We start from the raw sequence: 27,923 nt of genomic DNA on the forward strand, positions 1-27,923 counted from the left end.
GGATTAGACTAGAAGCAACAGGACACCAGGACTGGAAGAGGCAGGGAACCACAAGTGAGGAGTTAGGGCATTCATCCTAGTGGAGAACAGATGTGAAGTGAAGAAATGAACTGCTGGAATAGCTGTGGTGGCTAAGCAAGAACAAAACTGCAAGTACACTTGGCAAAAAAGGTGGAAACTTCTGGTACTTGTCAGCTGATTCTGTATGTTGTAACATCTGCTGAAGGTAGGTGGTTTGACACCTGAATGCTACACATTGCTTGTCACTCAAACTACCTTCTGCATCAGGGGGAAAAATATCAGGTCATCTTGAAGGTCATATCCTAGAAAGATTTATGTAATAGAAGCCCAGCAGTGTAAGCATGGCAAACAGAAAGTTGGTAGGAAGAGTTTCAAGGGCAAACTTCAAAGAATGCACATTATATTTTTCATTCTCCATAATTCTACCCGAAATGCAATCAGTGGTTACCTTTTCCCCAGTCTGTAGCATTTGTGTTTTTCATCTTTTTACTTGAGGTAAGCTCCACTTAGGTGTTAAATAAGGAACGGCTGATCCCCCTGGCTAAGGGGAACATCTTATGAAGAATACTGGTTTACATTATTATTTAGTGGAAATGATGGAGGTTTTGAAAAGTAGATGTCTCGGTGAAGTGGAAGAAAATGTGGGGAAGAGTTAAAATGAAATCCACAAATTCTAAGGAAGCAAAGTGGACTTAAAATCAAGAATGAAGTTGGTGATTGAAAGGATATTACCTTACCACAAGGTGGAAAGCGTAGAAAAAGAGGAGAAACTTTCATTTAGTTTAGTTTTTTTTTTTTTTCCTAAAGTCTCTCTGATCTGCCTGTTACAAAATCACTTGAGAAGTCTGGAAAATACAGACTCCTGAATGGCACTCAAAAATTACTAAATCTAGGGACCATCTCTGGGGACAGAGGCTTGAAACCTTCACTTTAATGACATTTAAGCCTTCGAAATTTGAAAACCACAGCTTATTTCTTCTCTTCCACAAAGCCATTCCTGAATCATTTTCTGGAAGTATTCTTTCCATTCCATTTATGCAAGACAGAGGGATTCTGCAGAAAAGAATGGAAATTAAGTGTAGTGAAAAGAGATAACATGATGCAGAAGGAAGAAAGCCCTGAAAACAGCTACTCCAGCCACTTAATTCTTGTGTACCTTGGACAAGGTCTGAATCATTTTAATGCTCTCAATATACAGATTAATGAAATGAGGAAAATGTTAACCTATTACTGTGAAAATTAAATGAAATAGAGGATGCCATATTGTCAGTACTAAAAGTTCCCTGATATTTCACCCATCCTTTTATTCTAGAAGCAGAGTGCAGTGGCAAGGGAAGACCAGTTGACTCAGAAGATAAAAGTCCAAGTCTCAGTTCTGCTGTTTCTTGGCTGGATGATCCCTGAATTGCCAATTAAAAGTCTTGGAGCTTCATTTTTCTGATGGGAGAAATTGGAATAATAATAATGACTAACTTATTGGGTAGCTCTGTAAGTTTAATGAGATAATATATCTGAGAGTGCTTTATAAAGTGGAATAAAATATTAATTATCAACATATATCTCTCATCTCTCTTCTAGACTGTATATTCCTTGGGGACAAGATCTGCATTTGATCTGTCTTTAAATATACTCCTGCTGAATGATTTCATTAAGAAACTCTGTATTATGGAGTGGCATCGCACCACAAAATTCTGCCCATAAAAGGTGAGTCAAAAATCTTCAAAAGCAGCAGCACCCTCTGATGTACAGAACAAAAAGAAGTTGTCACAGGAGATAGCAGGTGCTGGAAATCCTGATACTCACTCTGGGTGGTGTAGACTTCCTACTGAAGGACACAGAGAAAGCCAGATGCAAGTCTGACATGGCTAATTGGGAGGTGTGTGGTCCTCTTGGAGCCTTTTCCTGAGATGTGACAGAGTGCCTGCCAAGACTAATCAAACCCAACTGCTACCCACTTCTGCTGAATCATATGGGGCTGCATTGCAGCATCTGAAGGAACCTGGGATTTATCTCTCATGATGTTGAAGCCCTAGATAGGAAATGGAAAGTCTGGGAACACAGGTGGTGTTTTCATTTCTCTCTGCATTTGAAGGCTATAACTTTGGAAAGGACGGAGGAAGGGAAATGAAAGTAAATGGTGTTAGAGAACAGGATTTCTCTTTTCTAGATCAAGGGTAACAATACCTTCTTATTGGGCCAAACACAGGATTCAGCTTATGCAGACTTACTGGGACAGAGGTGCTCTGACTCAGTCAAAAATAATTAAAGCTGAAATTAATTATTCAAAAAGATGATATAGTAAACAATTATGATACAGATGAAAGAATTAGTAGATGAGTTCCTAGTAATTCTAAGGAGAAAAACAATAGAAAAGCAGATAATGGATTAGAGTCAAGTCCCCAAATGTTCACCCAACAATGCAGTGACTGTGCATAATTAATGAGGATAAATTAATATTTAAACATAGCTATAAACGTGCATTCATAAGAATCACCTAGATCCAATGCAATGAAAGATTCCTGGTTAGAATATAGCACTGAGAGAAGAAGGGAATATTATAGAAAGGAAGATGCATTAGACACATACAAAAATATAAGACTTGAAAAGATCAATATTTAAAATATAAACCTAAGTATTTGAATTTAGGCTCAAAAACTAGCTACACAAAAATAAATGAAGAGTGTTCTAGCGTAAGAGATTTTCAAATAAAAAGGAACTGAGGAATTTGAGTTTATGACAAGGTCCAGATAAGTCTGAGGATGCTACAGGCAAAAGTGGTCATGAGCTGGGTGTCACAACTCATCTCTCCTGCTTTCTGCACTGGTAAGATCTTATCTGCAGTATTTTGTCCGACTCTGAACACCACATTTAAGAGTGTCCTAGAAAAATGTCTGAAAGAGCATGAGCACTAGGAGTGATGACAGGTTTAGAAACCACGTTATATGGAAAACAGTTAAAGGAACTGTAGACATTTATTTCCAGGGACCAAAAGAAACATAACTTAGGAGATACATGATGCTGCCTTGTCTATGTGCAGGGCTGTCCTTACCTGCAGAATTAAGACTTCGTGTGGTTGCAGAGGAAGGAGCTCTAACCAGTGACTATGGGATTCCAGGGAAACCGATTTGGATGAATACAAGTAGGGCTTTCTAACAGTGTCAGTTCTTCAAATAATGGCTGGGGCTGTCTTGTTAGAAGGGTAACTTCCTCAATATTAGGAGGTTATCTGGCAGAAGTGAGGAACCACTCTGCAAAGGAATAAAGCTGGATCTCGAAGCCCCCTTTCAACTCTAGCAGCCTATGACTCTGTGACCAGATAAGGTAAATAAAGGAAGTAGATGAATTAAAACTAACTCCTTGGTGTGGGGGCTGCATGCTTTGGAGGGGGCGGTATTACTAACAAAGAAACAGATAAATGGAGAAGAGCCTTTGGGAGGGTAGATGGTGAGGCTGAGTTTGAGAAAATGGCGGATGGTCAAATGGTTTCAAAATCATCAGTTTAAGTAGCTTTGAATCCAGTTAACTTGGTTCTTTTATCTGGATTTGGCACTTAAGAGCCTGTTCTCTATGTTATTCAGTTTCATAAGTTATGAAGGTGAAGAGGAAGGAGGAAAAGAAAGCTAGTATTTAAGAGTGGGAGAAAGAGTCATTACTAGGCCATATATAATCCAACTGAAATTTCGGAGCAGGGTAGTTATTATTTTGTTCATTTTAAAGATGAAGAAATTAAAGTTAGAATTAACTTTAATCAAACTACCAGCAGGTAAAAAATAGGATTCAAACCTATTTCATTTAAAAAAATAATATTCTGTACAAAGGGAATATATGCAAGGCTATGGGCAAACAAATTTGAATGTGTCACCATTACCAGCAAAATAAATACAAGCGTTTTAATAGTGAGTATACAAGTATAAAGGAGAGCCCTTGAGACTTAGCAGATGCACACAAAATGCATTTGAAACTACATGATAGGAACCATTCAAATCATGGATTCTAAGTACTGAAAACAGGATGTAACTAAAACTTTTAGCATAATAGAAATAAAAAACCAGAATATTTTACAGTCTACTGCTTCTTTTTTGTATAGGAATAGATGAGAATGGAAAAAAGGCTTTCTGACAGAGGAAAAGTATACTCATTTTTATACCATAAAATAGTAAATACTCATATCCCCAATTTATATATTTATTAATTAATAAACTCTAATTTATCTGAAAAAGCTCAAATGACTAGATTTTGTTTTATAGTGAAGCAGACAGATTTACTTATGAAGATGACCTTCAAATATCCTAAGACACAAATTATTGAAGAAAAACCTCAGTTACATTTAAGGTTATATGTGTATATGTAATACATATACTTCTTGAGCATTTTAAAATCTATTTATCTTGATGTAGATATCAAACATTCACTTAATTTTCTCTTTATCTCCAAATCACATTATATATATTCTGGATAAAGAGGATTTGCCATCTTTGACTAAGGGTCAACAGCTAAAGAGGAAGCAAAAAACAATATTTGATTCTTGATTCCAGTGATATTTTGGGGTCATTCATTTTCATATGCAATGATAAATTAGCCAATTAACCTTAAAGTATATCTGGGTAAATATAACCTGTGACCAGATAAGGAGAATAAAGGAAGTAGATGAATCAAAACTAACTCCTAAGTTTTGGGGCTACATAATTTACAGCTATTTGGTAAAATGTCCTAGTTTTATTGGAAATTTTCTATTTTCAGGTTCATCACTTAGATATTACACATACCTTAAAAAAGACTAAAAATAAAATAAAGAGCTTATTTTGACATTACTCTTAATTAAACTAAATCTGTGTGAGTCATTGCCACAATTGCCATCATATAAAAATTTCAGAATAATATAATGAAAATGAACAACTAATGTTATATGTTCTTTGAATACCTTATTAACAAGAACTATAACTTTTCCAGGCTCAGATGCTTTTTTCTTCTTGTCTAAGTGATCCTTGGCAATGTAAACGGCCACTCTGGTTTTTCCACTCCCTGTAGGAAGGCAGATGATGATATTCTTCCCTTCCAAGGCTGGTTGGGCAACTTCCATTTGGTAAGGCCTGAGCTGGAGTTCTGGCTCCGGGGATACTCTTGCTGCCACATTCTCTTCATCTGAAGAAGGTTGAAAAGGAAAATAAGAGAAGGGACAACAAAATAACAGAGCTTAGAAGCCTGAAACTGAACATAGGCTTCTTATACTTTAAACTCCTTTTCACATGTAGTCCAACCCATTTTCTCCTTTCTGTACCAATGAATATCTGCTCTCTGCATTTGCAGAATACAACCCAGGCTCCCTGTCACAGAAGGGGCCTAAGGGTGTGGGGTGAAGAGGAAGTCAACTGAATAGAGGACTAGGAAGGGCCACCATGGGGGAGTGTTTTCGCAGAGTGAGTGAATTTGTAGAAAGGGCTGTGGTGCGGGATTGGCAGGTATGGTTGCGAAGGCGTAAGACTTCCCGTTTCTTTGTTGAGCCATTATTCCCTGCTTGTTTCACTTAGACCTACCACCTGCAAAATCAAGAGGAGCTGAGAAAGTAGAAATCATTAGTCTTCTTTGTTCTGTATTTCACCTTATTTTTTATTACAAAGAAGGTATTACGGCTGATACTATCTTCTTTCGTTTGTAGAAACTTTATCTGACAAACAAATACCAAAAGCAAACACACGCACACTTACACACACATACGTACATGCACACACACACACACACACACACACACACACACACACACAATCTATCTCAAGTTCCTTTTTCCATCTAAGGCAACCAGGTTGTACAGAAGTGATATTTAGGGAGTAGGGGAAAAACTCTTCTATGCTAGCCTTTAATTGGTAGGTTTTCCTTAAAAGATTAAAAATAATTTTGTTGGTTTAAGCTAAGTTATGACTAATTTTGCCATTTAGTTGTGAATTGTGATCTTTATTACTTCTTTATGTATATGACTCCACATATTCCTACTTTTTCTAAAATCCAAAGTATAATATATTGAAAATATTTTCAATTAAAATGGATTCTTAAATTTAAAACGCTGATTAAGTACTAACATACATTTATGAATATTAAAATAAGATTATTATAACATATCTTGTTTTGGATATATTTTATTTAGAAGTGACCATATTGAACTATATAAGCCAGGGGAAAAAGGTCTAAAAATTCATAGCTTATAATGTGAAAGGAAGTAAAATAAATATTATACCAATTTAAAATTCCATCTTATGCCTTACATAATCACAAGGAAAAATTAAATAACAGTATTTATCAGTACTTCATCACACATGAAATAACTGTTCTTTTTCTTATCAGTGATTGCAATGAAACTAAACTAACATAATCCCATTAACTTCAAAAAACTTGCTGATGGCTCCATTTCAGCCACTGGGTAATTCTATTTGAGTGGGTTTTAACTTGTTGTGATAGGTAGAAAAATTCACACCAAATACCACTTAGAATTATCTACTAACCTGGCAGGAAATTTGCCTTCTGTATGGATGAGTAAAAACAGATGCAATACATTTAAGCTATCATTGGATCATCTGCTGATTCATTTAATATGATTTTTATGAAAAACTCATTTAAAATCACCAGCATTTAAAATAAACCTTTATAAGTACTCTTTCCAAGCTTGTTTTGAACTCTACAGTATTTATAATAATTCATCTTGTATTATATTTATGTAAGCCTCTGATTTATTTAAGAACAATGGTAGCTTTTATAGGCTATCAAAACCCTGATATTTCACCTGTATTAAGATAATTTATCACCCAACTTTTCCAAAAGAGCCAGTATATTTGTAAAGGAAGGTGCATTAGAAATTGTCTAAACAAAGATCCAGAAATTTACTACTGCTAAATTCTTATTTGATCTAGGAAGTTTGTTAAAATATATCAATAAATCCTCTTTGTTTAATTTCATCTGAGCTACATTTTTGCATAGATTTTAAGAATAGTAATAAAATGCTGCTTCCCTCATAATAGTTGCAGAATAAACTATTAAAAGAGTACATTTTAATAATTTCCTCCATTTTCCATGCTTACTACTATATCCTTGGCTAAGAAATATTAAAAAGAGAAACATAATAGCGATTTCCTAAGTCTCTTTTCCAAGAATCTAGAACCAAAGCAAATGAGTAAAATATCAATATTACTCATGCATTCGAATTATTTATTATGCTGATACATTTAAGGAGAATTAGAATGTTAAAAAGACTATTGTTTACAATTTAACTTCAGAACCGAAGTCATGAGGTTTTACTGCTACTTAATTAGGCATGTACCACAAATTTATTCTTTAGTCAGTATTGACTGGACACTTATTAAATGCAAGGCACTCACAAGAATATAGTTGTTGTCCTGAAGGACTTCAAAGTCTAGGGCATTATACCGCTGTCAGAGACACACACAAAATACCTGGTTAGACAGACAGCTCAATAATCTTCCATATTTCTGATTTAAGACTAGGAGATTTGATAGGTGACCCTAAGTTTAGAAAGAAGCACAGTGTGGAGACAGAAAAAATTAGAGTTGGATTCAATGTGAGACTAGCACCCAAAGAAAAAAAGCTGGGTGAGTGCTAAATATTCAGCCTGATTCTTGCCTTATCACATTCTCTGACATAGGGATGGAAGAATTTATCCACAGAAGCAATGAAAAGAGAGTTTTCTCTTCTCTGTCACCAGAAGGAGAGAACTGGGCTGGTATCAATGAGCCAGGAGCCAATTTCTTTTATAAAAGAAGTGTTTGGGTTTTTGTTTGTTTGTTGTTTGTTCGCGTTTGGCTTTCTCTGAAGAGCGTAATCAATTAAATGAAAGTAGCATTTAAAATATGCACAAGCTTTAAATAACACTGTGCCTTCCCTCTACAACAAGTATTGATTAAACATCTTAAAATTAGATTATATCATATAAATGGTCAAAAAAGAAAATCAAATAAGGCTTAAATAATAATATTCTATTGGAACTACACCATGTGGCAAATTTCATTCTCACATTGATTCTGACAGCTGAGTTATTCTTGGAGAGAAAAGGTCTGTCACTGCATGTGTTTGAAATCTACAAAGTATTCCTTTACCTATAGTATATAACCACAGAAAAATACACCATTCCAGCTGGGCAAATATTAATAGGCATTACCTTCAAATAGTAGGGAAACACTTTCTACATATCAGCCCAATGTGTATTGCCAAAAACATTGCCACTTTTTGAGAGGCAGTATATCTTTCTGAAAATGGGAAAAAGGAAAAAAAAAAGCCTTTCATAATAAAATTGGAATATTTATACTTTAAAAGTACCGGTAATTATGTTTACTATTGCATAACACTTCCACAAAGGAATATAATGCGATTGTATTGGGTCACACCTTATGGCCCATATATGACCTCTGGAGTAGGAGGAAGGACATATAGAGTAAAGTCCCTTTTGATGTCAACTTCAAAGGTTAAAACATAATTGCAGACTCTGTAATACTTTCCAGTGCCTCAATATGTGTTTAACAGTTCACCAATTTATCTAAACCTCCTTTTGAATTGAATTCTATTTTAGCTTATATCAGGCACTTGCGGGTAAGGAATTTCATAATTTTACCACTTCAAAAATTGACTACCCCCTACACAAAGTAATTCTTTGCTCCTAAGTACTGATCCATGTAGAACTTCAACTGGTGTTCTTTGAAATGCGTTTATCTTCAAAAATGTATTTGTCTTTGAAAATGTATTTACTTTTCAAAAGTAGATTGCGTTCAGATTTATCATGTCTTTCATGCCACATTGAAGACCAAAAATCAGCAAATACATTTGTTAACAACTCTAAATAGGCAAAATGCCCTGCACATAGAAGGTACACATTAAATATTTATCGAATGAATGGATATCGTTGAAAAGCCCTTACTTAGACAAATAGAAATCAGGATGATGTCCAAAACCTTACAACAACTATCAGGACGATAACTGTTAGCTAGGGTATCTATTTTGAGTTCTAGCATAGCATGTAATAGAAACGTTAATTATTAAATTGAACAATTTATGACAAGGATAGAAAAAACAAATAGAATACACAGAAATAAGCACATGGCAAGAACTCAATAAACACTGACTGAATTGAACAGAAAATGAATTAACCCTTTTAAATGAAGATTAAAGTTGTGACTGACATTTGGTGAATTGGGTTTCCGCAAACTAATTTGTTCTAAGGGATTCAGGAGTGTCATTGTGAGAGAAGGACATGTGAAAAAAGAGGTGCTACAATCTAATTTGGACAGTATTTAGGATTGATGACCATCTTTCTATAAACTATTTTGCCCCCTTAGGCCTCCTGGGGATCTAAAGTTTTATAATTCTTCTGACAATGCAGGGTAATCTGAATTATTTAATATATTCTTAGGGGAAACAACTCAATCACAAATGAAGAATAAAGTAATTTGTTTCTTAATCTGTCATTTCTCCAATGCTTCTCAGCCGGACCCCTTGCAAAGCATTTTCTTTTTGTTTGTGATTTGTTCATTTTAATTGTGAAATACTTCAAACACACAGACAAATACAGAAAGGTATATAATAGACCCCCACTAACTCATCATCTACACTTAATAATGTTAACATTTTAGCTTAGTAATGATCATGGAAATACACACTCAAAGAAAGAAACAATTTGAAACCTATCAGACTAACAAATTAGGAAAACTGATAACATGAAGTAGTAATGAAGGTGTGGGGAATTAGGAAGAGGCGCTTTCATTTATGCTGGTAGAATATTCATTTAGTGACCCAAATATTTTGCTAACTCTACTCCTATTCAAAAGATATTTATATAAATTTGACTTCTTTTAATCATATATTTAATTTATAGTCACACTTCTCTTATTGATAGTATTAATTTTTTATTTAAAATGTATTTTAATTTAAAAAGTAGGGTTTCGAAGTAAGCAAATGTACCAAATTGAATACAGTCAATTTAAATGCAGTCAAATTAATTGAAACAGATCTCATAAATAAAATAGATGACATGACTCTTTGGAATGTGGCATATGCCAGACCAAAAAGGTATGAACTGGATCAAAATTAGAGAGTTTGGTTCTAAGACTTTTGTAAGTTACACTTTTAAAGAAAGTGAATGGCAAAGTTCCAAAACTATTTCACGGTAGAAAAGAATTGCTTTAATTGCATAAATACATTAGGGAGGGTATGAACAGCCCCCATGCTTCCACTATATGGCGTCTTATTTCACACTTTTTAAGGTTTACACAACAGTTAGGCAGTACCTGAATCACTTCCCATGGTGCCTGAATCACTGCCCATGTTGCTGTTATGTCCAAGACTTTCATCTAAGCAGCTGACACTTCCTTCTGCCAAACTTGTGTCTGATTCTGCAAAGGAAAACATTTTAAAATATTTTTAAAATATTTCTGAGAATAAACGTATTTTAACTGCACACCTCTACAGCACACAGTACATACAGTTCAATTCAAGTGGGGAAGGCACACCCAGACAATTATGAATAAAAGGTAAGCACTTCTGGCAGGCTACATTAAAAAAAAAATCCACTATGGATGAGCAGCTGCTGGGTAGTGATTCAAATACATATTACCTACTTAAAGTACTATACATCCAATATGAGAGCTAATGCACATTCCTAAGGGTTTATAACTTTTGTTGCCCTTCTACATGTAAATGTTGCCCAAGAAAACAATATTTAGGTTTGACAATGCCTTCTAAACAAAAAGTAATACATAGAAACCTTTGAGTTATTTTCATTTAAAATGACAGGGAATTAATAAAGTACAAAAAATTAAGTACCTGGATCTACTGATCAGCTATGAAAATGATAGTTTGGTGCTAAACATAAATGTAAAACATCAAGGAGCATTTGTTCAAAAAGAGTATCACTAAAGCTTGGCATCACAGTTGTACTAGAAGCTCATGTGAGGTTGGAAATAAATGTTTTTCTTTACTATAATTGGACTAAGCCTCTATCAAAGAGTTATGGTTAGTATGGGTGGGTGGCAGTACACATCCTTCATTTATTAATCTCAACATTCTGTTTTCAGTACTCAGGATCAATTCTTTTTGAAAATCTTCTTTCCCTCAAGGGAAGAATTCTTTTCTTACAGTTTATTTCCAAACACTTACACAATCTCATCCTCAAGCACCAGAACTATCGTTAAACTGGTAAAAATTTAAAAAAAAATGATGATTACTAATGTTGGCTTTGGAATCAGAAGGACTTGTGAAATTTGCCGTTCTTTTTGCTCTGAACCTAACAAGCTCCCTTTATTAAAAATGAGGCTAATCCCCCTTACCTCACAGCACTTGATAACCTTTAAGTAATATTAGCTACAACAAGCTCTTGGCACAGGGCCTTAATTGCTGGTGATTCAAGAATGAAATAATAATCAAGTAATGATGTATTCCTAGGACAGGAGTTCCATTAGATAATGTTCTTCTTATGATAAATAATATTTTATAACATTTATACTTAGATAATTATTTCATCCTAAAGCTCCTTAACACACCAATGAGGTAGCTCTTAGCTATTTAAAACTAGTTTGGGTGTCATATTTAGGGCTGGAAATAAAAATGTATGAAAAATAGACACATAGTATGTTTCAATAAAACTTCTCTGAAAAGAGACGATATACAACTCCTCAAAACTGCAAATATTTCCTTTTTCCTTAACTAGTTAATTTTTTCAAGTCAAATATATTAAGATACAATTTACTTACTAAAAAACATTACTCTTTTTATGTTTGTAGTTGAGGAGTTTGACAAATGTACACCGTTTTGTAACTTTGAATAATTTGACATATGTAAACAGTTTTGCAACTACCCTCACGATTGAGATTTCCAGCACCCCAAAAATCTCCTCAAGCCTCTGTAGTAGATCCCTCTGGCTATCCCCTGGCAGCCACTGATTTGATTTCTGTTCCAATAGCTTTTCGTTTTCCAGAACGTCATATGAATGGATTCATGCAATATGTAGCCTTTGTGTCTTTTTAAACTCAGCTTATAATAATTGCGATTCATCTATGTTGTTGTATTACTAATTTGTTCCTTTTTATTGCTGACTAGTGTTCCATTGAGAATCTGTGACATTTAAATCTCCCTTACAATTTGGATAAGCCTATTTATTTTAAGAGCTGTAACAGAATTACAGCCAATGCCAATCAAATATGTAAGACATCCTAAATATTAAAAGCAAGCTGATAAGAAATTTGTGGAAAAATTCTCAATGGACATACATACTGTTTAAGTATATTAGCACAACATAAATATACTAATGTGAAAATACTGTGTTTATTAGTTGTCGCAGATTAGCTCTATAACTCAGATTTGAGGAATCCCTTATGATCACACGGGAAAACCTGTACATCTCACTGAGAGATTCAGAATATGGCATTCTGCAATTCCCAGAGGTATGTCTTGTTAGAAGCTCAGAGGCGAGTGTAGGATAGAACTGTCAAGTAGAAGAGCGTTTTGGGCAGATGTACTGATGAAAAGAGAATATGATTTGTCAGGAAAAGGCAAGGTGTAAAATGAGATGGGGAAAATGTCATTGCAAGAATAATTCTAGATCTAGAAATATAGGCTAAGATTTTTGAGGCAAAAAAGTGAATTTGACATGCTTTTCATTTGCTGTTTTAAATGCAGTATTGAGAACTGAAGAGAATACCAAAATTACTAATAAATACCTAAAATCTAAGACTGTATTATTAAATTTTCCAAGTATAAGAGAAATGAAAATTATATTTAACTTCCACTTTATTTTCTAATCGCCAGCAGTTAAACCTTAATCTTAAACCTACTTCATCTACAGGTAGAGTCAAGATTTCTCCCAAGCTTTGTTCTAACATCCATAAGTTTTGGGAGGGAGCTATTTATACAATGTGCACGAATAATTTATGGATGGTTTTAAAAGTTGCTACCAAAAATAGGGTATTATTAATAAAGTCTCTTATCTGGATTATTTTGATCTAACAAACCAATCAGCAATGTGTCAGGAAGACACTGAACTCAGAGCTTTCACAGATGTAATGTAAATTTCATTTTAATCTCTCAATATCCTATGTGGTAGATACCCATTATCTCCTGTTTCAGGTGGGAAACCAAGGCTCTGAGAGGTTAACTGATATATCCACAACATACAGCTAGAGTGGGGCAGAATCCCCATTTCTGAATCCAAGCACAATGTTCCAATGCTTTTCCCCCCAACATTAAGCGTGGCTGATGATTGGGGATGAAGTTCTGTAAACACAGTGTTAAGTGAAATAATAGCTGTGATGGTGGTGTTTTTTTTTTTTTTTTTTTTTTAACAGCGAGAGACATTTTCATTGTATTGTCAAATTTTCTATCAATCTTGAAACAGAGCTTATATTTCCACGAAAAGAAGTTGGAGAGATGATTTTACTTTGCTAACATTTCTGGTTTCGTTGACAGATATTCACTAACTTTACATTTAAGCATCTACTCTTATTTTAAAACTTTTTTTCTGCGCTCAAAAAGAACACCTCTGTCCTCATTACATAAAATTAATTACAATAGTCCTATAGAGATGATTATGAAAATGAAAGTGAATATATAGAGCTCAATTTCTTTGTCATTTTAAGGGTATATAAATCTTCAGTTTCTCTACACAAAAATAATTTTGTTTCCTAGGCAGCAAATTCTTATGCATTTTGATATATGTTTTTGCTTTCATAGAAATGTAAGTAAAATTTAATAATAAAAGAAAATATATTGTATTTATTGTAACAGGGAGAATGCCTTCCTCAGAGATTTTCCTCCTGCATTCACTTTAAAAACCACATTACACACAAACACACACACACTCCCAAAAAGCGAGATCAAGAAAGTGCTTACGTGATGCCAAAATTAAACCAACCTATTGAGTTTGAATGCCAAGAATTTCTGAAATTGACTTATTTAGGATTATCTTGTTTTATTCTTTGTATTTTTCAAATTATGTCAGTCTGAATTTAAGCCCTAATGAATAAAATCCTTTGTTTATGATTTTATAAGTAGATTGTATAGAGTCAATTAAAGACAAGCCTTGGCGTGAAAAGAACTTGTGCTTTGGAGTCCAACAGATTGCCCTCTAGATCTGAACTCAGCCACTGTGAACAAGCGAATTAAACTCATGCTTAAAAAAGTAGAGAGACAGTAATCTCTATTTTCTCATTTATTGCGAGAATGATTGTTAGACCAAGAAAATGAAACTCGAAGAGAAACAAATTTTAAATTATCACTAAAGGAGCTTTGAATATTGAAGTTATATTGTATAATAAGTTTAGTTAAGTTTTATATAGGTGTCATTTCCTCTAGAGAAAATATCAAAGCTAGCTATGAAACAGATTAGAAGATGGTAGTAATTAAACTGTTAAAGAAAAGCAGTTATTCATATCAAATGCTATTGGAATGAACGGAAATTATAACCATCCAGTTAAGAGAGAGGATTTTCTTTAGTAATTCTGTAAACAACACAAAAAAAGAACAGCTTTGCCTACAATGACAGAAAGTGTCTAAGACCAGTCCAAAAGCCATGGAAAAAACCCGCCTTATTTTGCAATCACATCTTGAGTATTTTGCTAATAAGGCAGGAATATTAACTGCAATCCAAGAAATTTCATACTTAACATACTCTAGACCTTAAATACTTTAAAATATTTTAAAATAAAAAAAAAACCAAAAATATTTAAGTTTAAAAAAATTCAAAAAAAAAAAAAAAAAAAAAAAAAAAACCCAGGAGGTTGAAGTCCTTTTTAGATCTATTTCAATGTAAAGTCTGCCCTCTGCTGGATAAAGCTAATATAGCAACTAGTGGACAAGTAGCTAGGTATTCTTTATTCAAAGAGCTAAATTAAGCTTCATTAGGTAAAATTCAAATTGATTCTTTCTTCTATTCCTACCAGGTAGTGCCCCTCCTATTTTTGGCCTTGAGGCATTTATCACTCCACAGAATATCTTTTCTTTCTTTCCCCTGGCCTCAGTCTGCCACACACTCTTCTTGCCGAAAGTGTTTTTGCATTACAGCAGGAAACAACGTGAGGGGAAAGGGCCGCTGGGCATATTGAGAAAGAACAGCACCAACTGCTCCTGTTCTCCTGCGAGTCAGTGTTGACAAGGTCTTTAAATAGCCCAACTTCACTTTTCATGGTAATTTCATGTTTATTCTAGTTCTGACCTCGGATGCATTTTAGCTTCACCTTTGCAGCTATCCCCACCTTCCCTCCAGTTTCATAATCCTCATGCCTAGAACATCCAAGCTACCACGAAAGCTTGAAACACGTGTGCACATTTGGGCACACACACATAAAGACTGTATGGGCTTCTCAAGTGGGCTTACACTCATACTGCTAATAATATATATTTCCTTTTCTTTTGAAATAACTTAATCTTTTTTGAGAGGAAATAGATCACTTTATTTTCAGCTCTATGTATATGGATCCACACAAGCGCGCGCGCGCGCGCGCGCACACACACACACACACACACACACACACACACACTCACATTTTGGTCTGTCAGATTTTGCTCTCCGTGCCAGGGAACATGTGTTCCCGCAGAATGGAGAGAAGCCACCTCCACCCACCTTGCATATTCTCTCCTGGATCCAAGCTTCTAGGAAATGAGTTCCCCAAAGAGAAAAATCACTCTCCTAGAGCCACAGGCCCACATGGCTATCCATGGAGCTCCTCTGCTCCTCTTTATAGAATTTCTACTGCTGAAATGTTTCTAACGGAATTAAATTTCAATTGTGTGTAATGAGGTTGGCTTAGATTGTATCATCTATGCCCTTTAGCCTTTGCACTTAGTTTCTAACAAAGAAATGTGGTTATTCAAGCACAGGTTGCCAGGATAACAACACCCACCAGAATAACCCATTCATTCACTGCCAGTCAGTAATGGAGGCAGAAAGTCCTAGAGTGGAATCAGTAAAGAGCGAGAAGCTAGGTGACCACAAGGGAAGTAAATCTTGGCAATAACAAGGTTTGGAGATGGTAAGGCAGAATGTGAATTAGAAACCTCTTTAGCTGGTAAGCACCTTTCAGGAAAGGCTACAGGAGTTAAGCAGACTTAAGCAGGTATGAAGAAAGGATGGAGGGAGATGTGAATACAATTAAGGGTCCCCGGGTAAATGTTCAACAACTGGCTCTTTGGTGGGAGGAGATATGATTTTTAAAAGGTTCGTCAATTTCCATGGAGTAAATATTTGCACCGTGGCCGATTTCAAGCTACCAGCATGATATCCCTGAGCGGAGCTGGAAAGAGATGTGCACACTCTTACAAGCCAGTAAGATCTAATTCCAGCACTTCACTAGATATAGTCCTCTACCTAAGGACTTCCCTACAATCATCATCTGAGGTAGTCACACATGCATTGTACTGGTATTTTATAATCATCCAAATGATAAATGGTATACTTTTAAAAGCTTGTGTGTGTTTGTGTGTATAAGTGTGTGTGTGAGGCACTGTAAAAATTACTGTTAGAGAAACTCATTAACTTTCACTGATCTTAGAAGTCTTAGATCCTTCTCCACAAATGCTCCTCTCTTATCAAACTGTTCCTCTGAACACATTTTGAGCTTTCTTGTGCCTGTGCTTTCGCTCGTGATGTTCCTGAAACCTGAAATGTTGCCTGCCACCTCTGTTTACAAATCCAGCATAGTGCTCCCAAGGCTCAGATGAAATATCTGATATTCCTCATCTGGTAAGCTTTCTCTCATCAGTCTTCCTTCTTTCACAGATCTTCTTTCCTCATCCTTTAATACAGATCTTGCATCTCTTTACCATGGCTAGATTACCGTTTCTTTGTAGAGGCGTCACTTGTTTTCCTGCATTTGAGTATAAGCTTTCTGAGAGTGTGCGCAATGCCTCAGTACTTGGTTCTCTCAATAATACTACATTATCTGACCAACTCACCTCTGTCTTTTTATTTCTCTAGCTTCTGGCCTCATTCACGTCCCAAAATTGTGAAGAGAAGATCTGATAGTCTAAATTAAAATCACTGTTTTTGTTAAAACTCTGCTACAAAAAAGCTTTACATTTGCAGCCATAAATGGATATCACGAAAATAAATGCAGTATGTATTAACTGCTGCACACTAGGGAGATTTCTTTCTGTCTTTCTGTCATAATATCCATGTTCCTACTCCTGAGGTATGAATGGTAATCCTCCTAGAACTATTATGCAGCTGTAAGTCATATAACTCACCCGGATAGCTTGTGATAGGTTTCAAATAAAATGCAAACTTACAGAATCCTCTAACAAGTACCAATATCAATATCAGCATTAGCAGCTCTCTCTTTCTCTTTGTCTCAGCCCAAATTACTATCTGTCTTTTGGATTGCCTCAGCAGTACTGCTAGTTCTCAATAATTAATGATAACTAAAGATAGAAAAATAAAAAAGTAAAGGAGTGCTATATGACTTCAAACTAGTCCTGATATAGCATGAGTGATTCGGAAACAGTCTTATTGTAAACTACTGTATCAATTATTTTTTCCACTTAGGTTTCAAATGCTATGGTTTTATTTCTAGAGAGTCTAAAAATCTCTAGATTTCTAGAGGTTAGTGCTACAGAACATTATTCTGGTCCTCAAGTGCAAGGATAAATTTTGTGGCACTTTTACAGAAATTAGTATAGACCAAATCTAAGATTGGACTTTAGTCTATAAAAAGGCAAAACAAAATAACAACAAAAAAAGTGCTATAACAGATTGGGCCAGGGAGAAGAAGGCTGTTTTATAAAGGTCAATTTTTAAACCCCTCCTACAGAACATGATCTATGCAAAATATATCCACAATATATTCCAAAGCATAATGTCACCGGATAAACCTAAGGAGTGGAACATATGGGGAAATATGAGAAAGAAGGTATTAAAGTCTGAAAACAAGCAGGTTGGTAAGCTCATTAGCTGGGGTGGAATTTTAAAATCTTCACGTGAACGAATATATAAATCAAAATATACACATGCATTCACAGTCATGCGCACTGTATATTCATACATGGCACACTCTACACTTACATTATAATCTTTCACGCTGAAACAGTGAAATTCCATTGGCTTTGTAAATGTAAAAGCGCCCTCTGCTGCCCAATCTGAGGCATTTGCATTTTCCAGTTTTCACAATAGGGAGCTGTAGCACAATGATTTAAAAAGTTTGGGGGATTTTCTGCTCCACATGAAACTAAGTTTATGCCAAATGCAATAAAGTTACCTATTTTTAAATGTCACTTAATTTTCTTTTATTTTACTATAGAGCATTAATTCCTAAAATAGTATAATAAAAAGGGTTGATGTGAAGTAACTACTCACCTATTTTGACAAAGCAATGGTAGCAAACACTGATTGTACAACTAATTTTACTGTAAGCTTATAGAAGTAAAATAACCCAGTCAATTATTTGCTATAATTAAAATGTTTTGAATAGAAAATGAAAGCAGGCTTTGTGTCCCTCTGATGTTTCCTAGGGAAATCTAGGCTAGAGAAACACCAAAGTTCTGCAGTTATCTTCTTCTTATAAGATGACCAGTGGCTTCAGAAAGCAGAACTGTGGCATCTAGCTTTAAATTACCATTAATAGTCAGAATCGTTCAAATGTTGTTGAGAAATTGTTTTGTTAATGGGAAAGGGGAAATTTAAAAAAACTGGTATATCTTAAGTACTTTAATGAGAAGCAATTGATTGCAAATAGAGGTGGGAGAAGGAAAAAGGACACATGTCAGCCCCCAAGTTTGAAGATATGACAAAATCACTCTCTAGAACAATCCACTAGAGGACCCCTAGTGTCAAAGAGATATGCGTTTAAAATTAGTTTCAAGGTGGGCCACTGTTACTGAGGGTAGTGTGTCTTACTCATCAGATGTGTTGAGGAGTAAAAGGTGCTAAAACACACACACACACACACACACACACACACACACACACACACACATGATCTTTGCTTTAAAGTTAAAATAATTAACATTTGCAAGCACCAAGACTACTATGCAGTGAGAAAATACTTGAAAAACTGGTTCAGTAATAATAATCACAAATATCTCAATTTAAAATTACAAATAATTTGAACCTCTTTTTTTATACACATAAAAATCATATTTACAGACTGCGTACAGCTTAAGTGACAAGTTGTTTTCAATGCTATCTTGGCAACTATTTGAAATTTTAGCCTAATACGATGGAATTCAAAATAAAGACTAAACATTAGAAATATCAAGAAGAAACACAAAACAAAATTACACAGATGCACATTAGAAGCTATGGTGTACGTTCACATTTACCTTGTTAATTCTTTCAAAAAATGCCTATGCAGGCAAAACTCTTCCATAGTAAATCGTTCAACAAAAACTTCAATCAAAAGAACTCCAATCATTTTTCTTGACTAATGGTACTTTATAAATCATTAATATTCATAAGTCTTATTCCTTAAGATAACAAGGAAACAGACACTTGGAATGACAGCAGCAGTCTCTAAAGCAAACACACTACATTTTCATAATTAAGTGACTCTTTGCTAGTGTTCTGGAAGGGACAAGAATGGATTAAACTAGCCTGCTCTCAAATCCACATGAGAAATCCAGATATCATAAGGAACCTATGGACTAGAAGACCGTTAAGATGTTTGTGAATTCAGTGGGTCCTCAGATTACTATGCAGTTTACTGTACGCTCTTCCATGCTCTCAGATTATTCTGTATTTTCAAACTCTGTAGTTTTCTTTCGTGGCACTTACTGCAAGTGTAGCTATACAGTCACTACTACTGCTGGGCTGACATCTCCCTCAGTGGAAAGCTCTGTGGGGGCTGAAGCCATTTCTTTTCTTTTTTTGGGGGGGAGGACTGAGTGTTTTGCTCTTGTTGCCCAGGCTGGAGTGCAGTGGCATGATCTCAGCTCACTGCAACCTCCACGTTCTGGGTTCAAGCAATTCTCCTGCCTCAGCCTCCCGCGTAGCTGGGATTACAGGTGCCTGCCACCACGACCGGCAAATTTTTTGTATTTTTAGTAGCGGGGTGGGGGTGGGGTTCACTATGTTGGTCAAGCTGGTCTCGAACTCTTAACCTCAGGTGATCTGCCCGCCTCGGCATCCCAACGTGCTGGGATAATAGGCGTGAGCCACCATGCCCGGCCATGAAGCCAGTTCTATTATGTTCCTGTGTTCATGGTACCCGACAAGGTGCCTGGCACATGATAGGAGTTTGGAAAATAGTTGTTAAATGAAAGAAGTGAAATGAAGAGAGGGAAGGAAGTTAGAGTGAAAAGAAAGGAAGGGAAGGAGGGAGACAGGAAGAAATCCAAGAGGAAAAAAAAATAAAACCCGTTCTGTCCCCTAATGTCATTATTAAGACTTTTTTTTTTTCACAAGATGCATCTTTAAGTTTTATACTAAGAAGTAAAAATTTTTAAAATGTAAAACTTTTGCATTAATTTTGTTCACTCAAAATTCACAGAAGATTAACTACAAGCTGATGCAATGCATTAGTCTGATAATCTTTGATGATATACCCTATTTTAAGATGCAGGGTCATCTCTCAGCATTACCTCCATCTTCACTTCTTTCTACTGTGGATTTATAGAAAATGGCCAGTAACTCATAGAGGTGTCAGGTAGCCTATAGAGGAAATTTATTAAAACATGAAAACTCCACACTCAGTGGATTTTGGCATTCCTATAGAATCATGATTTCTAAAGGGAAGTGCGACTGCTCAAGTGAAAAAAAAAATCCTCTATATGCTTTGCTACTAGCAACAGCAGCATCACTAGAGTTTATGAGAAAGGTGAAATCTCAGGCCTCACTCAGGATTTACTGAATCATAATCTGGGTATCAGTAAGACTCTCTCAGTGTAGTTCATTTGAACATTAAAGCCTCAGAAGCATTGCATTGAAAAACAAACAGCAGCTCAAGCCTATAACCCCAGCACTTTTGAGAAGCCAAGGCAGGAGGATTCCTTAAGCCCAGGAGTTTCCAGACAAGCCTGGACAACATAGTGAAACCTCAATCTCTATAAAAAATACAAAAATTAGCCAGGTATGGTGGTGCATACCTGTGGTCCCAGCTGCTTGGGAGACTGAGATTGGGAGGATCACTTGAGCCTGAGAGGTTAAGGCTGCAGTGATCTGCGTTCCTGCCACTATACTCCAGTCTGGGAGACAGAGTAAGACCCTGTTCCATCCCCACTTCCCACCCTCCCCCCAAAAACATCTTACAATCAGGCTAAAAAGCAAGCCAACCATAAAAAAAAATGGTACTATTTATGACAATGAATTGATGTCTCATATACTTAGGTAGTTCATATACGCCAGCAAAAAGAAGATGGATATCTTAATAGAAAAGTGAATTTTAAAAGTGTTAATAATTAAAAAAACAAAGAGAATAAATTTACAAAATTCTTTTTCAGCAGAAATAAGAAAATGTAAATTCAAATAGCAAAATACCATTTTTAATAGCAGCCAAATTGAAAAAAATTGAAAATGATAATATTATTCATTCTCATAGAAGAGAATTCAAGGAAGTAAGCACTCATATCCCATACTGTTGGAGAACATGTAAATTGGTACAAGTTCCTGGAGTGAGATTTGACATTAAGTATCAAATGTGTTAAAATTGTATAAATCATTTGACCCAGAAATTCCAATTATATAATATGTTTTTAAGAAGCAAACTGTGACATAAGAACAAAGAGAGCTATTGAGGCATTATTTAAATGTTCAATAATTGGTTAATTAATTATGCTGCATCCAAATGGGGGGACTATTAATTAGTCATTAAAAAACAGGCTGTAGAAGAATATTTAATGAGCATGAGAGAAATGTCACTATATATACACATTCAAGTATGTAAAAAGCCCAGAAGCACACATATGCAAATGTTAAATATAATATCCGTACTCTGGGAATATTGGTGACTTCTTTGTGTGTTTCTACGTATTACAGATTTCTTGCAATGAAGATATATTACTTCTCTACGTACAAAATAATAAGGCCGGGCACAGTGGCTCATACCTGTCATCCCAGCACTTTGGGAGGTTGAGGCAGGCAAATCACCTGAGGTGAGGAGATCAAGACCAGCCTGGCCAACATGGTGAAAGCCTGTCTCTACTAAAAATACCAAACTTAGCTGGGCATGGTGGTGGGCACCTGTAATCCCAGCTACTTGGGAGGCTGAGGCAGGAGAATCGCTTGAACCCAGGAGGTAGAGGATGCAGTGAGCTGAGATCAAGCTGCTGCACTCCAGCCTGGGCAACAGAGTGAGAGTCCATATCTCCAGAACAAAAATAAAAACAAAACCAAAAAAATAATAAAGTTTTCAGTGGTGTGCTAGAGTTAGTTTATACTGGCTCACAGGAGCTAACTGGTAACTTTTCAGGAATTTTCTGAGTTTTTAATCATAGCCATTACAAAAGTTAAATTATATAAAGTTACTGTTAAAGAAATTACTTTCAAACAAATAAGTATTTAACTCATCACTGAGTCATTTTATTGTAATATTTCATCTGGAAGCTATCTCTGCCTTTTGCATCTGTATCGTGAGAATACTCTACAATGACGTGCCACTGCACATCTCTTCCCAGCTTTGTGTTCAATGATCTTATGTTGGAGGCTTGAAATAAGCATTAACAAGAACATTGAAACCACAGACACTGGCCAATGCTACAAACTAAGGCTTTTTCTTTCCCCCGCAGAGAGCTACTTGTTACATTTACCAGCACACCACAGACTTTAAGCTACTACTTTTTGTGAAAATAGAATATGGCCCTTTGGTAGAGAAGGGGAGAAGTGGATTCTCCTATCATGAGCAGATTAGAAAGGGGAAAATAATTAAATTATTTGTTTCCTCCAGGGCTGTTTCAGTATCGAAAAGGTGGACATGGTAGTCTTCAGTCCTCACTGATTAGTTATGCAATTCAAGACAACCCTTGTTCAGCATCTGGCCATCTTTCTTTTTATGGCTTTGATTTTAATTTTTACAACCCAGTTGAACCTCTCTGAGTTATCCCAGTTTAAACGAGAGAAAAAAGCAATGGCTCTATTTTATTTTCAGGGTTCTGGATGCATTAAATTGACTAATCCCTTTGAAAGTACTTTGAAAACCATGAAATATGGGGCATTCTTACGATACTTATAATGACTATGGATTCCTTATAAGCTAAAATTAGATGCAAATGTGTTTATATTTATAACACCTTGATATTGGATTAGTTTTAAAAAGCATTTTGGCCAAGAATTATTTCAATTTAATCTTCTTTAAAGATATTATTTTAATATAAATGTTCACTAACCTTAATGTCCACATTTTCTCCCTCTGATTAATAGGTTCTGCCCAATTGCTTTTTCTTGAAGTAGTAATTAGTATATTAAAGTATGTATGTGTTTCAAGTACCTGAAACTACAGAAGAATCTGCAAAAGATGATTCTGATGAATTATTATCCATGCCCCAGACCTCCTTCTCCAGATTTTGCTGATCTGTGGTTGAAAGAAGTAGCTTTTCCACTTCAGGGCCATCATCTTGTGATAAATTCTCAATTTCTGTGAATAAAATGTCACATTAGAATGCAAATCATTGCAACACAAGTTTTTATAGCGCATACGTAACGGTTACTGTTATTTTGAAAACAAAGTGGCGGTTAGCAAGAGAGGTTACCTGAATATATTTAAATACTTTGAAGTTCTGAACAGAACGTAAATTGTATTACAATGCAAGATTTTATACAATATAAATAGCTGTTACTGTTATTCTGAAAACAAGATGGAGAGCCCCCAATAGAGGTTTGCTTTAATATATTCTAATATGTTGATATTTTGAAAGGCTTAGAAGGTGCTTTTGTTATGGCATGGTATCTTTAATTTTAATATGGACACAATGAGTAGTTCTTTATAATGTTTAGATTTTAGCTAAAAAGACAATATAATGATTATGCTAATCATAAGAAAAGTAATTTCCTGTCTGACCATCAGGTTTAGGAAGTTGGTCACTTATTCAGTAACACAAAGTTACATTTAAGACTGAATTAATGAAAATGCAAATTTGGTAGTTTTCTTTAGCTTTGCTCTTGCCATTTTGTTTCCTCACTGTGTGTTCTGCACGAGACGTACATCTGCTTTAATGTCAGCCTATATTCATGTATTCTGAATTTCTGGGGATTTTAAAAACATTTAATCAAATATTCTGTGTCCTTCCTTTCTCCTTTCTTCCATTCCTCCCTTCTAGCTTTTCTTACTTCAACTGCATGTAATGGGTATTTTATTAAGGGCTTATGTGGGTTAAAAAGAAAATCAAGAATTTCTGCCTTTATGAAGCTGCAATCTGTCAAGAGAAGACTGATGCCATAAGGAAAATTTTCTAACATATCATATTTGATTATCTCATCTTAAAGAAAACAGGGAAAATGTGCCCCACTTTGTATGGAAAATTTCCTAAAGAGTATTATTATAACTTTGAACAAAAAGAAAACTTGGTAATGTCTGCAGTTAGATATTAGGTATGTTTGGGACTATTATAATAGTTAATTTATTTTGCATTCACCGTATCAATACCTTATGTATATTAAGTTATTTAATTCTCAAAATAAACCTGGATGATAAGTAATATTATTGTCTCCATTTTACTGAGGTGATAAGTAATGTTAGTATCTCCAATTTACTGAGGTGATAAGTAATGTTAGTATCTCCAATTTACTGAGGAGTAAACTGAGGCACAGAGAAGGTCACACATTCAGGGAAGGCCAAAGGTCATACATTCAGGGAATGATCCAGGATTTGATAAGCATCAGGATCCAGAGTCTAAGCTCCTACGTTAGTCTGTTTGTGCTGCCATAGCAAAACACCATAAACTGAGTGGCTTAAATAACAGAAACCTGTTTTCTCATAGTTCTGGACACTGGACGTCCAAGATCAAGGTGACAGCAGGGCCAATGTCTGATGAAGGCTCTCTCCTTGATTTGCAGATAGCCACAATCTCTCTGCGTCCTCATATGATTAAGTGTGAGAGAGAAAGAGACAGATGTTTCTCTTTCTTCCTCTTCTTAAAGGCCACAGTTTTTATCAGAGTAAGGCCCCATTTTTATGACTCATTTAATGTTTTTGTTTTTGTATTTTATTTTTGAGATAGAGTCTTGGTCTGTCACTCACGCTGGAGTGCAATGGCACGATCTCAGCTCACAGCAACCTCCTGGGTGCAAGCAATTCTGCCTCAGCCTTCTGAGTAGCTGTGATTACAGGTTCACACCACCACGCCTGGCTAATTTTTGTATTTTTTGTAGAGACTGGGTTTCACCATGTAGGCCTCAGGTAATCCACCTGTCTTGGCTTCCCAAAGTGCTGGGATTACAGGCATGAACCACTACGCCTGGCCTGACTCATTTAATATTAATTATATCCTACCATCACTATCTCCAGATAGAGTCATATAAGGCTCCACCATGTGAATGCTGGAAGGACAAAATTTCATCCATAGCATTTTACCATTGGCTTCCAAAAATTCATATCTTTACTGCATGGAAAATACATTAATCTCATCTCATCCGCCCAAATGCCTTAACTCACTGCAGCATGAACTCTAAGTTTAAAGTCAAAAGTCTCACCCAAACATTTTCTCAATCAGACATGGATGAGAATGGAGATGTGATTCATGATGAGGCAAATTCACCACTGCCTGTGAACCTGTGAAACCAGATGAGCTGTATGTTTCCTTTCCACAATACAATGGTGGGACAGGCATAGGATGGATATCTTATTCCAAAAGGGAGAAATAGGAAAGAAAGAATGGGTGATGGGGTCCAAGCAAACCCAAAACTTATTAATGTAAATTCTGTCAGATCTTAAGGCTTGTAAGGCTTGAGAATAGCTCTGTTTGGTTTGATGCTCTGCCTTCCAGGTCAATGGAATGGCAGATTCATTTCTCAGGCTCTGCAAGACAGCCTTGCCCCTTCTGCTGCCTCTAAGGGCTCCATTCACACAGTTCTCTGTGAGGATAGCCCTGCTTCTGAGACACCAGGCAGAGTCACCCTGGCTCACTAAGACCAGAGACAGCATTGCCCTTTGAAATGAAAAGGGAAACTGCTTTGGCCCCTGGGCCTGTGGTGGAAGTGGCAACCCTCATGACTTCAGAATCACTTTGGGTACATTCTTTCCTTTCCTTGAAGAAGAGCACACATTCACAACTAAATAGCTCTATGTTCTGGCTCTGTAGAATCCAAAAAGTCCAGCATCCTTTTCTCTTTCTGTCCTGCCATCTCTGTATCCTTCAGTTCAAACTGGAGGTGTATTTGCTGATATGATCTCTATTCCTGCCTTCTGCTGAAATGGCTGATTAAGTACATGAGTGGCACTCACAATCTTGTTATCAATTGATTGTTCAGCCACGCCCTTAGTGTTCTCTTTATAACAGTTTCTCATTATGAATAAGCTGAGAATTTTCCAAATATTTAAATTTTGGTTCTTTTTTGCTTAACAATTCCTTTAATTAACTTCTCTCTTTTTTTTTTTTTTTTTTTTTTTTTTTNTTTGCATTTTACTATAAGCAGACAGGAGAAATCAATCTGCTCCTTCAACACTTTTCTAAGAAATCTTCTTAGACAAATATCCAAGTTCATTACTTGTAAGATTGAGTTTTATACCATTTTATAACAAGGATTTGTTATAAACCTTTCTTACAGTTTCCAGTAACATTTTTCTCATTTCTTTCTGTGACCTCAACAGAATCACCCTTAACATCCATATTTCTACCATTCACCCCAAACTCTTCTAGTCTCTAACAATTACCCAGTTCTAAAGTCACTTCCACATGTTTAGGTATTTGTTACAGCAGCACCTCACTTTTTACACCAAAGTTTTCATTAGTTTGGGTCACCAGAACAAGACTGCAATGATTATAATTAATTAATTAATAGTTAATTTTCAATTTGTCTTTCTTATATTTTTGGAAACATGGGATGCATGCTACAAAAAGAAAAATAAGAGCAGTTTAAGTGAGATTTACAAATGATATATGCGAAGAGCTATAAAATGTTATATTATTACTATTGTTGAATGCTTTTTAAAATCTCACATTAGGTAATGTTGTGATATATTGACAAAACAATTCTTTAATCAAATGCTTAATACATTGCTTAAAATATATAAAAATGTTCAGAAGAATATGAAGCAGATTTGTTATAACCACTAAAATTCTTTCTTCCAAATCATTTAACATTGAATATTGTGTGTATTCAATGTTAAATAATCTTGATGAAAATTTCTGGTAGTCATATTGTTCCTAAAATAAGATAGTAGAACGAGTGTTGAATGGAGTAAAAATGGTATTTGATAAGTTGATCTTTTCCCAGGCACCAATTTCCTCATTTGTAAAGATAATAAAATAGATGACATATCACATACCTTCCACTCTTAAAATTTTGATTCTAAAAATGTTGGTGTTTAGCATTGTGTCTATCTGCTTTATTGAACTCTCAATCACTAGGCAGAATTTGAACCATCTTCCTCAGTAAAATTACAAATACCTGCATTGCTTTCGGAGCGATCAGTGCCTATTAATTCTTGGACAAGTTCATTGTTTCCTGTTTGATGAAGAACATTCAGAAATGTAGAGAACCAGTTTTCTTTCTGCACAATCCTTTTTAGTAGCTCTCTTACACCTGATTCATTTCCATTGTTTTCTGCAGCAGAAATCTGTTGTAAGAGAAAATTAGAATTAAATAATATCAAACATCTTTTGAATAACCTTAAACAGGAACTACCTTTTAGAAAAACAGCAATTAAGCATAAGTATAAATAAAGCTTTATATTGAAACACTAAAGAAAATAGCAACGTTACCTGTAGCAATTCTGAAGTCAGCAGGGAAAAAAAAAAATCTCTGGACCAAGTGCCCTTTTAAATATGAACCATTTTTT

General features: G+C 35.4%; 1 protein-coding gene across 1 annotated transcript in view; it reads right to left on the reverse strand.

The window, feature by feature from the left end:
• The window catches only part of IFIH1 (interferon induced with helicase C domain 1), a 52,791-nt gene that overhangs the window by 16,680 nt on the left and 8,188 nt on the right, over positions 1-27,923 (reverse strand). Inside the window, exons 2-5 of the mRNA XM_017548002.2 lie at positions 27,533-27,701; positions 23,415-23,561; positions 10,302-10,406; positions 4,943-5,163 (exon numbers count right to left, since the gene is read on the reverse strand). Of these exons, the coding sequence (XP_017403491.1) occupies positions 4,943-5,163; positions 10,302-10,406; positions 23,415-23,561; positions 27,533-27,701 (642 nt within the window). The remainder of the gene's footprint in view (positions 1-4,942; positions 5,164-10,301; positions 10,407-23,414; positions 23,562-27,532; positions 27,702-27,923) is intronic.

The sequence above is a fragment of the Cebus imitator genome, unplaced genomic scaffold (assembly GCF_001604975.1).
Source record: "Cebus imitator isolate Cc_AM_T3 unplaced genomic scaffold, Cebus_imitator-1.0 Scaffold10, whole genome shotgun sequence".
Lineage (NCBI taxonomy): Eukaryota > Metazoa > Chordata > Mammalia > Primates > Cebidae > Cebus > Cebus imitator.